At 32.3% G+C, this 13,333-nt stretch overlaps 1 protein-coding gene across 1 annotated transcript; it reads right to left on the bottom strand.

Annotated features, from left to right (window-relative positions):
• Positions 1-1,291: 1,291 nt before the first annotated feature.
• Positions 1,292-7,465, bottom strand: LOC123919917 (P-loop NTPase domain-containing protein LPA1 homolog 2-like). The gene is made up of 7 exons (XM_045971953.1): positions 6,806-7,465; positions 4,815-5,116; positions 3,928-4,009; positions 3,357-3,770; positions 2,474-3,253; positions 2,172-2,282; positions 1,292-1,864 (listed from the first exon to the last, which is right to left on the bottom strand). Exons 1-7 carry the CDS (start codon positions 7,028-7,030, stop codon positions 1,472-1,474), a joined length of 2,307 nt encoding a protein of 768 aa, XP_045827909.1. The 5' UTR covers positions 7,031-7,465; the 3' UTR covers positions 1,292-1,471.
• Positions 7,466-13,333: the final 5,868 nt, after the last annotated feature.

Here is a 13,333-nt window from a genome sequence, read left to right on the forward strand (position 1 = left end):
TAGAAGAAAAAATAATACGCTATAAATTATAAACTCATAAGTTAATTGAAATAGCGTCTGAAAAATAAGTTATAAGTTAGTAAAATGAGTTAAATTCATGATAAAAAGACGGTTACCAAACAAAACTTTTAACTTATAAACTATAAATTAGCTTAATGTGCTTGCCAAAGAGAGCCTACTAAAGGAAGATTACGTTGACTACAAAATGTTGAAGATGTTAATTCTTTTAATAAGCTTTTATTCGTAAATCCTAGCTATGCATAGCGGAGTATTTGGAAATCACATGATGTGCTTTTAAATAGTTGGAGGTGGAAGATTGGAGACGGTAGTAAGATTGAGGTTATGTCGGAGCTATGGATAAGAGGGGAAGATAACTTCAGATTGGAAGCTCCACAAGTACAAAGTATGTATGATTTAAATGTAAGAAATTTATTATTACAGGGTGTGAAAAGATGGAATGTGGCTAAGATTTATTCCATGTTTTCAGCAAATGTTGCAGCAACTATAGTAATAACACCTCTGTTGGAAGAAGTAAAGGAGGACCAACTTGTGTAGCAAGATGAAAGGAATGGAAACTATTCAGTTCGGCGATAAATGAAGGAAAAATCATGGGATTGAACAACAAGGTTGAAGGTGATTGGAAGTGTCTTTGGTGTATTAGTGCACCACCGAAAACGAAGCACCTACATTGGAGAGTTTTCCGGTAAGAGTTCGACTATGTCAACAATATGTGCCTTGTCCAACTTTGTGTCCACTTTGTTCAAATGATGACAAAGAAGATTGGCATGCATTTTTTGGTTGTGTCGACAGTAAGAGAGTGTGGAATGAGGTACGACAGAGATGAAGAGGAGACAATTGCTGGTACTGTTGTAGTAATGTGGTATATTTGGAATAATCGAAATAATTGGGTGTGGAACGAAGTTAAAGAGTCGGCGAGAGGAATTGCTATGAGTGCCTTGCATTTACTTAAGAGAATGGTGTGCTGTGAATGTTGTGCAGCAGCAATACATTGGTACTGTAGCTGAACCTAATTCTCTACAATGGCCACATCCTAGTGAAGGTTGGTGGAAATGCAATATGGATGCAAGTTTCTATAGAATTTCTGTAGCTGCACCTAATTCTCTACAATGGCAACATCCAATGTGCAGTGACAGATGATGAGTAGTTCAAATCAGTGATCTAAACCAATGGTATGTATACTGAATGTAAACCAGACACAACATCGTCAAATAAAGGTAAAATCATAGCGTATAAGTGATGTAACCATTAAAACAAACCAAAATAGAAACCATTTACACTATAAAATATTTTTTTTGGATAATATTCATATTAACATCTAACAAGAAAAACAAATTGGCCACTTTACTAGTATTTACATGTGGGACATTGTAAAATAAAGTTTATCAAAAGCTACCAAAATAACAAAAGCAGTTTGGTTGTTACAATTGTAGTAAAGAGGTAATATCCTGTGCTACCTTTGAGGAGTACCAGAAAGGATTGGATCATTGATAGCAGAACTATGCTTTCCTAATGCAGGAATACTAAGAGAACGTTTTCTGAATTTGGTTTTTCCATTTGATGTTACTTTCCTCTCGCTCTTTTCAACAAGTAAAGAAGAATAAGAGCAAAATGGTTCTTGAGATGCCATTTCTAGAGGCACCGGTTCACTTCTAGTTCTAAGGAATTGATCAAGGTTTTGATGGTACTTATTTCCATGGAGTTTAGCTCCAAGCTCCTCAACAAGCTTACTCCTAAGCTCGTAATCATCGTCTTCGGACCAATAACCATTTTCCATTACATCTTGCATTGCAAGATCGTCGTACTCTTCATCAGACTTTGTTGATTCCTCATCAACAGATCCAACCTGCAAAGCAGTAAAAAATAACCAAAAATCAGTAACATATTAATACTAAGTGTAGCACTGACACTTCATATTAAAGCGTGTCTGGTGTCTGACATGACGCAGACACTTTTTTATTACTTTGAGTTACTACTCAAAACATAGCTTGACATCAACTCACTCATTGGAAAAGAATATTGTCAATTCATATTACCATAGGTAGCAAGGGCAACAGCAAAGCAAGTCGAAACTCTTCTATAGGTCAAACTTCATCACATACAGCCATTTCAGATAAGTAAGCCATTTGACCAACATGAAACAAAAAATATACCTCATCATGGACACTTTTGTCACCGTCGTCACTGAAATCCTCATCGCTGCCCACATCTAGTTGATCATCAATCTCTTCATCGCTACCATGCACCGAGAAGTCTTCCTTAAGCTAAACATACAAGATAAAAAATCATCAAACAACGCATTAATCGAGAAATCTTCCTTGAGCTATTTATTAGGAAAAAATCAATAAAAGACAGATTATTTTCGTATTTGTTATTTTTCCTAATTGACATTAACATGCCTATAAATAATTATCATGTTGAACAGAGAATACTTCACACATATGTTGAAATTTACCTCCTTGGAGGGGCAATCTGACATCCTAGGTGAGCTACAGCAAGAGGATACATATCTACTACCGGTATCAGTCCCATCAGCTCTGGACTCATCAACACTTCCCGCACGACTAGTGCCACCAGCTCTGGACTCATCAACACTTCCCGCACGACTAGTGCCACCATCAGTAGGCCAGGCACTGATTCCATAAAAACCAAACTGAAGATTTACAGGCTCTGCCTTACTGATCCGTAAGGGACCATACATTGGATGTCCTATTCCATTTTCCGGTCCTTCACCCCATATCGGCTTCCCATTACTATCAACTAAATTGACCGGCCAAGCCTTTGCCACAGAACCATCGTCATTAACTAGAGCCATCAGACTCCTTGAAGAACCTTTTCTCTGAATCAATTGAAACATTCCTTTTGAGGTCAAAGAATTGGCTGCACATTGATTTCTGTATTCCTCATAAATAACTGTGACAGTATTTCTAACAGGATCATATAGTGGTTCCCCAATTTCACGCCTTCTAAGGCAGCTGAAGACAGTTGCGTGGATGGCTGCTACACTCTTGTCAACATTTGTATTGTTTATTTTGGGAACTAAATGCTTTTCAGCACGCTTACAGAGATAATCCTGGATTGTTCTGATGTTTCGGATATACTTCACATACTTGTTTTTAGCTGGGTCTAGTGTCATATATTTCGCACGCACAGCAAATCTTTCCAAATGCTTCTCCTCATTTGTAATGTATATCATGAATGGTATAATCGACGGATGTTTCTTCATAAGCCCCATCTGCATGATTATTCAGGTTGTTATTGTTAGGTGATGGAAAAAATACACGAACATTCTTTAGAAAAAAAAAAATTAAGGATGCAGTGATCAAAATTTGACATACGACGAAATTGAGGCTCAGGTGAACACCCTCAACAACAACAGACTCTTTTCGTTCTTCCCAAGCAGTGATTAGCCTATCAAGACTGTCAATCACCATCTCACTCTGTGCCTTATATCCTTCAATAGCCATTTGTTTTGGACTTGGACGCTCAGCAGCACCAGAACCCATCTCTGATGCAGCACTAGAATTTTGACCATCGGTTGCTTCATCCTTGGTAATTGATTGCGACACACCAGCCATCTTTTTTGCTTTCTTTTTGGCTTTTGCTTCTGCAACAGCAACAGGATCCAAACACTCGCCTGCATGGTAGGTAGAAGCCCACAACAACGGGTTTTCTTTCTCATTAGCAAAACTTCTCATCATGTGCCTGATAGAATCAGTTGATACTACTGTTGTGATTCCCAATCTGCTACCCTGTAGTGAAGACATAAATGAACTCATTATTGAACTGCAAGAATTGTATTTTATTTCAACTTCATTAATTAACCACATTCATATCCTACCACAAATAAGTAAAAACTAGAACATATGTATTTGTATAACAAATAAATATTTCTGTAAAGAAATATACCAGTAATGCAGACAATGTGGATTTGCCACATCCACTTGTGCCACACAGCAGCACAGTCACAGATTCCTTGCGTTCACGGAGTCTGAAACCAAAGAAAATAATCAAGGAATATAAGAGTGTAAGTTGTGCCCAAAAATATGTTCCTAATTATAAGTATTTAATGTTTAGGTGTTACAAATATCACGTTTCAACATGTTGTATGCTGCATCTAACATTAAAAGCTCGGTGACTTGGATAAAAATACAAAACAGTTCTTCCAAAACAATAATGAAGGTAAATTAGACGTTTAGTCAATAGAGTTTTGGAATGGAAATAGATCAGAAGTAAAAGAAGAAAGTATGCACAAAAACAAAGGTTCGACCATGAAGTGTTGTTGTTTTAACCTAGTAACTGGAACCAAATATGCAAATCATTTTGAAATATGAGATCTATCATTCTCCTCTAGGTTTCTGAAACATGTACTCAGATTGCTTGTAAAACCAGAAAGTTGTTGTTTCATATATATAGGTGTCAAATTCAGTGAGTGCAGCAGAAATTAAGTGAAGATGTTAAGCATGAGCATATTTTGAAATCAGAATAAAACATGCAATAGTATATCTTAGTCTTCCATAAGCCTTGACCAATAATTCGAAGTACTCTTTCTAGGCAATAAATTCATACCAAAACTGAACAAGGTCAGTACACAATTTATTTTTCTATGATTAGCAGGAAAAGCTATATCAAGAAAATGCGTACGGAAGACCAATCTACTCATATAATAACTTAACAGGTTCCATTACATCAAAGCCATATGCTGCAATCACAATCAGAAATATGTTTTTTCCTCTCGTCTATTCAGATTATTAGATTAATATAGTCCCAATAAATGATATGAAACAATGCGTTACCTGCAGGCTAGAATCAAGTCTGCTCTCTGGTTAGGACCGACATACTTGTACTCGGCCAGACCATCACACACAATATCTAGAAATGTTTCTCTCCGAACAAATACAGATGTGCGCATTTTGTACAACTCAAATGGTATACTCTTAGTTCTTTTATGTTTCCCCAAAGGTGGTTGGTTTCCTAAGTCTGCTTTGTTCACACAATTTCCCTGGAGTGCGTTCAGACCTGATGAAACTGCTACCTCAGGCTTCAAATTATCAGTAGAACTATCGCTCCTTGTATTTTCGAAAACTCTTTTGCTGATCTGATCAGATGAAAATAGAAAACATATTCAGAATAATTTTGTACAAAAACTTCAAACTTATGCTTACTATGAGGTTGAACTCTAAAGGGGGTCTAATGTGAACTCTGCTGTAAAATATGAGAGACGTTACTCATTATTCAATCGAAGACAATTAAAAATGCCATAAACTAAATTACCCGAAAATCCATCGCTTCAAATGAACACCGTTAATCATGAACCCATTAAAAAATGCCATAAGCTAGTTACCATAAAATATCATTGTTTCAAAAAGCAACAATTAAACATGTATCCATCACTAAATACCCCTAGCATGCATCCAAAACAGCAATTCCACTTTTTTTTCTTTCAAAAATGCGTTCAAAAAGTAGTTGGTTTTGGTTAGTTACAACAATAATTAAAGCCAAGCAATACCATTCCTATTTCATCATGCCCGCCGCAATAACTAGTCTTATCTAGTGCACTTACAATATCTCATCTTTTAATTGCAGAAGTAGACAAATCTAATGTCCATGTCGTATCTATGTCCTACCGTGCCTCATTAAAATTCTTATCAAGGATCATAGATTTCCCAATCAACATAAATTTCCTTTCTTTAAAAAAAAAAACCAAATAAAAATAATCCACTACAATCCATTATTTCATTAAAGTGAATCAAGGGGCCAACTAGGGTTGGCATAACTGTTCATTATTTTGCTCAAACTGTAACTTATGTTCAAATCCAAAATTTCATAAATTCCATTGTAAATCCTCAATGAAACTGATTCATGTAGTAATCTAACAAGATAGATTACGATTTAAGCACAATAGTTCACTTTAAATGCATCATCTTTGACTAGAACATTTGATTATTATAATTAAATAAAAACAGAATAACATAAAACGTTGAATTTAAACGTATACCAAACCCATTCAACCATTAAAGGGGGCAATAAGACTAGCAGGCATAATACAACTCAGTCAAAATAAAACAAAAATACAAAAACGACATAAAACAAATACGTTGACGACGAAATACTGACCCAGAAGAATATGAAATAACAACAAAACTAAACAAAAAACAACCAGGTCAAACCGGGTCATTTAGGTAACAAAGAGCCAGCCCCACCAAAAAAAGTACTCAAAATTACCACTACACTATACAGTCCCTAAAAGTCTAAAACCCAGAACCTCAAAACTCAAATAGATTTTAACCGCCTAAAATTCCATCAAATTAACCGAGTTCGTTTCCTGATTAGTGGATCAATTCTTAGCCAGACTTTACTCTGTCTAATTCTGGATTAGACAATTCCCTAGAGAGCCGGAAGGTTAAAAATTTATCCATCCAATGTTTCTTTTTAAAGTTTATGCAAAACAAGTTATACAAATAAATGAGTTAATAAGTTTTTATGCATTATTTTAGTAAGTTTGTCAAGGTAGTTTATGAAGAAAAAAAAAAAAACGCAATTTTTCATCGGGGAAAAATTTGTTTATTTAAGTAAGTTATTTTTCATAAACTCAACAATAAATCAATCAAAACGAGCATAAATCTCAAATCAAACCCACACTAAAAACAAGGTAAAAACCTCAAATCAAAATTTATAAAAATAAAATAAAAATAAAAAATCTGAAATCATCAACAACAAACAGCAATGGTTTTCATAATCAATAGAGACAAAATATAAAAATAAAAAATATATAAAAAAAGAATACCTTGAATGCGTGTCTAGCTTTGCATCCCATAAGTTGCAGAGTACTCTGCAATACAGAACGCGTATAACGAAACGATTCTTTTCCTTTATCTTTGATTTTCTTCTCAACATCATCAATAACAACTATATAAAGTATCTTATTATTATTCACTTCTCCATTTCCACCACCACCACCAACCTGATTATTATTATTATTATTATTATTCATATTTTTACACAAACACATGCAAATGAAAATCAACAAATTCAACAACACTAACTAACTTCCACCACAAGCAAAAGCCATTCCAAAATAAAACGATTGTTAATCCTTCTTTCCACCAAATCACACGTTAATCAATAATCAACTATGAATCAAAAGGAAATTCACCGCAATGTGAAGAAACTAAGATTGTTGGAATTGGAAATCGAATTTGAGAATTGAAAAAAAGGGGAATGTGATGAAATTGGAATTGTTGAATTGAAGAGAGAAAAAAGAGGAAGAAGAATAAAAGAGAAAGATTAGGATGAATAAAATTTTTTTAGGTATAATTTGTTTGAATGAATTGAACGGTGCAGCATTCTGAGATTTCGGTGCGTTGTTTTTTTTTTTTTTCTAAGACTCTTTCTTTCATTCTCTTATGTTCGCTTCATAAAAATAAATAAATAGGAGTTTTAGCTTTTTTAAATGACGGATTTAACCCTACTATATTCTGCGAATTTCCGTTGCCGCGTTTTTCTTTCTTTTTTTTTTTTTTTGCAATTTTTGGAAATCCTGTACGTATTAAATGCTGGGTCAAAAAAACACTGGGTATGGGTCCCTCACCTATATATTCACTTTTCTAGAAAAAAATCAAAATCAAAATACTCACAGAATCTGTCTTTCTATTTTTTTTTAAATTATTATATAGAATTTAATTTGTGATTTCTTTTTTTTTTTTGAACAAGCCAAAATGAGATCTTTATATAAACAAAAGTCTACTCAGCACAAGATGTACCAAGGAAGACTAAGTAAGGTTACAAAAAAGTCAAAATACAAGGACCAAAAGAAACTATACAAAGCCCAAACAAAGCATAGGACTAGACCACCAACTATGACAGTTTAAAGCTAAAGTACTACTCGTCGCTTTCAACCACCTAAAAGAAAAAGTCTTGATCTTGTCCAACATATGATGCACTGTGTTTGCTGAGCCTCTGAATAAACTGTAATTTCTTTCGGTCCACATAACCCACACACAAGCCAGCCAATTTGTGATTTCTTTTCCTTTTTCTTTTTTGAGTAATGAAGGTTAAATGAACATATTCTTTCTTTTCTTTTTTTTAATTATTCTTTAGTAGTTTAGTCATTTATTATTCTTCACTGAGATTTTGTTTTTGTTGGTTTCTATTTTTTATAGAGGACTAAAATTTTTTAGGTTGAAAGATGTACGAATATTTAGTGTTTATGGTTATATGTTTTGAGTATGATTTTCTCAATTAGAGAGAACCTATAGAATATTATAAGTTAGGCTCGAAACAAGTTAGACTATCTTTTAAAGCTTCAATTGAATCATTTGATACTTTTTCTGATAACTTTAATTGAACGTATGACAAACTTTTAAAAAAATCGTTGAATTTCAATAGTCTGAATACATAATTATATTTTTTGAATTTTAATAAAAATTTGTGGAGTTGATCTACTTAATAAGATCTTTGAATTCAACGGATGAATTGAAGAAATATAATGCCAATATCGAGTTATTAAGCGGAGTAAGTCAATGAAGACTTACTCCGGCAGTCAACAGATCCCTCCTATATATATATATATAATTGTCTTTTGTTAAAGAATCACTTTTTTTTTCAAAAAATACTTTAGAGTTTTATAAATTAAATAAGCAATTAAACTGTATATGATTTTAAATCACAATCAATAACACTACTAAATAAATAATTTTATTTTTTTTAGCATAAAAAAAATATTCATGTTAAAAATATTATTAGCAAATAAATAATTCTATTACTTATGTTAGATAAGCTAAATATGTGTAGGCTTAATTGCAGTTTTAGCTCAAATTTTCAATAATCTGTCTAAAATATGGTGTTTGAAATGTTTAAATGAAGTTTTAAAGGAAATTTTCTTAAATTTTAATAAATGTTCGTAAGACCCATAGTTTAAGATACATATTTAAATATTTGTAAGGATACGAAATAAAAATATATTTAATTGTAATTTTTAAATTGGTAAGAAAATTAAGACAAAATGGTTGAGAAATAAAAAAATTAAGAACCAATGCAAATAAATGCAGAAAAAGATCACCAGGTTTGTTTGTATGATTAAGAAAATGTTCTACGTTTATGTGTGGATCCACATGAAGGCTGAGTGTGGCTATAGTCGCACTTTTTTTTTTATGATTTTTTTTTTGAACAAGTCAAAATGATATATATATATATATATATATATATATGAATTTAATTAGTTAATTAGTCCTTAAAGATATTTTAGGTTTCATAATGGTCTCTTAAAGAAAAAAAGGTTCGGATTGGTCCCTTAAAGACATCTCCGTTAGTCACATTGGTCCCTTCCGTTAATTTATCAACCACAAATGTATTAGGTGGACCAACATTGAAGGTGATCCACCATATACCACAATATATTTTTTAATCTTAACCATTGAATCGTTTTGAAAACAAAACAACTATTAGATTTTACATGTCCACTAAATCTTAGAGCGCACCATCACCAACAAATTCTTCCTCCATTCCTTCATCTTCTCCCTCAATTCCTTCATCATATTCTTCATAACTTCACCATTAGAACCTCCAGAATTCAAAACAAATCCAAATAAAATATTTCAAAATTGCAAAATAATCTTAGATCCACTTCTTCCTCAAAGACACAATTTGGATTCCATTTATCCACGCACAACACAAACATCATAAACTTAGATTCACTTACCCACGAATCAATGTTCTAATCTCTCTCTTCAACCCAACAATCAAATCAAGTAATCAACCTTGTTTCCATGGTTGCTACTGTTGCTTTTCGATCCAAACCTTCAAATTACAAAGAAAAAGCAACTCTTGCTTTATCCCAGTTAAGATACTTCGCTTTCAATTACACACATGCTGGATTTTACTTTGTTTGTTCCTTTTTGGTTTTGTTTCAATTTTGTTATGATTTTGTAATTTTGAGATTTTTTTTCTAGGTTTGATAAAGGTTGATTGAAGATCCATGGGGATAAAGAAGAAATGAAGAATGGGGGAAGAAGATGAATAGAAGGAAAAAATTATCATATGTTGGTGGTTCACTATTAAATATAATAGGCCAACAAAGATCTAATGAGTCTTGTTTTTGTCAAAAAAAATGGAAGGGTTGAAATTTAAAATATTATTAAGGTCTACGATGTACCACTATCTATAGTGGTTCACCTTACACAGTCCTGACAATAGTTAACGATATTTTGGACAAAATGGACGGGAGGGACCATTGTGACAAACAGTGCATCTTTAAGGGACCAAACCGAAACTTTTTTTCTTTATGGGACCAATTTGAAACCAAAAATATCTTTAAGGGACCAATTTACTAATTAAGCCTATATATATATATATATATATATATATATATATATATATATATATATATATATATATATATATATATATATATATATAAACAAAATAGTATTTTCAGCACAAGACGTGCCAAAAGAGACTAAGAAAGATTACAAAAGAGTCAAAGTACAAGAACCAAAAGAAACTACACTAAACAAGGCCCAAGGAAAGCATGGGACTAGACCACCAACTATGGCAGTTCACAGCTAGAGTACTACTCGTCGCTTTTAACCACCTGTATAAAAAAGTCTTGATCTTGTCCAACATATGATGCACTGTGTTTGCTGAGCCTTTAAACAATCTGTGATTTCTTTCGGTCCACACCACTCACACACAAGCAAGCCAAATGAGCTGCATGAAAGAACGTCGTGCTCGAAGAGCACCTGCTGAAACTGTGAACCAGACAAAATGATCGGAAAGAGTCTGAGCAGTCACCAAAGGAGAACCAATCCAGGAGCTGACAAGGGACCAAAGGGCACCAAAAGTACTGCAGGAAAGGAACTAGTGTTGAGCCGACTCAACCTCTCCGCAACCAGAAACACAATGTTGGTTCGCCGTAGATAAAATCCCTCTAGTAACCAGGTTTGCTTTGGTAGGTAACCTGTCCCGCAACAGTCGTCAGACACAAATGGAAACCTTCAAAGGAACCTGACGGTGCCAAATAAGACCCGATGCAGCATTCAAAGTAACTGCATCCTGTGTCGTCAAAAGCTGATAAGCACCACGAACAGTATAATCATCATCTTCTTGCCGGCAAACGACGGAAAGAGGGAGGAAGACAGAAGAATTTTTCTATAGCGATAGTGTTGGAGTGAGCCGAGAGTGAAAATGGTTTTAATAGACTTGTCTACTAATCTGTTTGATGAACATATTTTATTTGGACTGTTACTAAAGAATCTGTTTGATGAACATATGGTTGAGGTTAAAAAAAATAGATTTTAGATCTGATTTCTAGCCTTCCCTTTTGAATTTATGTACGATGTTTTTATAAGAGATTCGATAATTCAGAGTTTGGTCGTAAGGTAAGTGAATCGTACAATGTATATATATGTAAGAAAGACGAATAAAAAGTAACTAAGTTATTGAACTCAAATTGTTAATAATATATCTCCCTATAATAAATCATTCAGAAGAATTCAGTTTAATTCTTGAAAGATACAACTTGATCAAATTTTAATTACCTTGCGATTGACTTTTGAATTATTAATGTCTTTTTCTCTAAGAACTGGAAGATGAAAAAAAAAATGCATGTCAATTTTGAAGTAATTGATGTTGTCTTACGTAATTGTAGAAGTTGACTAAGAATTTAAGAATGATTCTGTCATGCCCGCCTTTGTTTGAAGAAAGGAGAACGTTTGTTTCTGGCCTTCTACGGCTGCTGATGATGGAAACAATGCTTGAGCCCTATTTATACTTTTATGCTTAAAAAAAAAAATACTGTTGGCATATAGTAGGGATTCATTTATCCTAAAAGTAAATTTTGAAAAATATGGTGCTTCAGCTATATTCATAATTTTGAAATTTATCACAAAAAGAAAAATTGCTAAATATCAATTAGTTTAATAAAAGTGAGGATTCATTTATTTTAACAACCGTGCGATGCACGGGTATTATGCGATATTTTATATTGTAATGTTGAAAAATCATTCGTATAAATTGAAACAATAAGTATTATGAAAATTATAATAATAACATCAACAACAACAACAAAATAATAATAAAAAAGTGATGTAAATATAAGATAGATATTAAAGACGTGTTTATACATTTCGAAAAGATTACAATAGATCCTATTGCATTTACCAAAATAAGTTGGTAATCCATAAATTATCATGTCGCTATGAAAACGGTTTGTGGTCATACTCATACACTGTGCATTTGATTCTTAATTGGACACTATAATTCAATATATAGTATAAAAGATTAATTAGTACGTATAATTTAGTAAATCCTATTATTATTAGTTGTGTGGGTGTATAATGAAAAGTTATAGGTATATAAATGTAGGCATATGAAAAAGTGTATAAAGAGATGACAATGATGTAAGTAGAAGTGATGTGGCATTATTGAGTGGTTTAATTGGATATAAATGACTTACGTGAATTAGGGTTAGATTAGTGGTTGCACAACTATCTAGGAATTATATATATAGATGTTTATACATTTAAAAAACTTATTTATACATCACATTTGAAGTTACTTTGGTATCTTTTTCATTAACATTGATTAGCAATATCTTTAACTCATTCTTCAAAATAACTATGGAAATGATAACATATAATTGACCATGAAAAACAATCGATGTTGAAACATAAGTTTTTATTTATATTATAAATCTCATTGGAGGATTCTGAGTTGGATAAACTATTTCATTATCTCTTACCAAAAAACTACTGTATTATCGAATTTGACATTTATATTAATTTGAAACTTATTGGAGCAAAGATAAACCAACTTAACTCATACTCAAATATCGAATATGATAAAAATCATACAGGGCATAACAACTATTAGTAAAATTTATTTTATCTATTTTTTTTTTTACTAATAGAAAGTAGTCCTGACAATCGACCAACTCCTTATATTTATAAAGATTGGACAAAAGATTATTAGCAAAAACATTAACTTTTTTGAAAAAAAGACAATAAAATACACAAAATAATAAAATGAACAAAAAAATTTAAAATGAATAATAACCCAAAATAATAATAATAATAATAATAATAATAATAATAATAATAATAATAATTACAATTAGTACTCCACATTAAATGGATGTAAGTGGATGATGTGGCTAAATGAAAGGTTTTCATTAGTTTGTGAATTAGGGTTTAGATAGGCAATTCCACAACTATCTAGGATTTATATATATAGATAAATTTTGAACGCGTAGTTTTGTATGGCTAGTTCAGTTAATAGTTAATAAAAATATTATTAAAAAAAACATAGAGATAAAAAT

The sequence above is a fragment of the Trifolium pratense genome, linkage group LG4 (assembly GCF_020283565.1).
Source record: "Trifolium pratense cultivar HEN17-A07 linkage group LG4, ARS_RC_1.1, whole genome shotgun sequence".
NCBI lineage: Eukaryota > Viridiplantae > Streptophyta > Magnoliopsida > Fabales > Fabaceae > Trifolium > Trifolium pratense.

Excerpts from the sequence above, each read along its gene's own strand:
- LOC123919917 (XM_045971953.1), bottom strand. The coding sequence starts at position 7,030 with ATGTGTTTGTGTAAAAATATGAATAATAATAATAATAATAATAATCAG. Across the intron at positions 5,117-6,805 it reads AAGCTAGACACGCATTCAAG|ATCAGCAAAAGAGTTTTCGA; the intron begins GTATTCTTTTTT and ends TCATCTGATCAG. Across the intron at positions 1,865-2,171 it reads ACAAAAGTGTCCATGATGAG|GTTGGATCTGTTGATGAGGA; the intron begins GTATATTTTTTG and ends ACTGCTTTGCAG.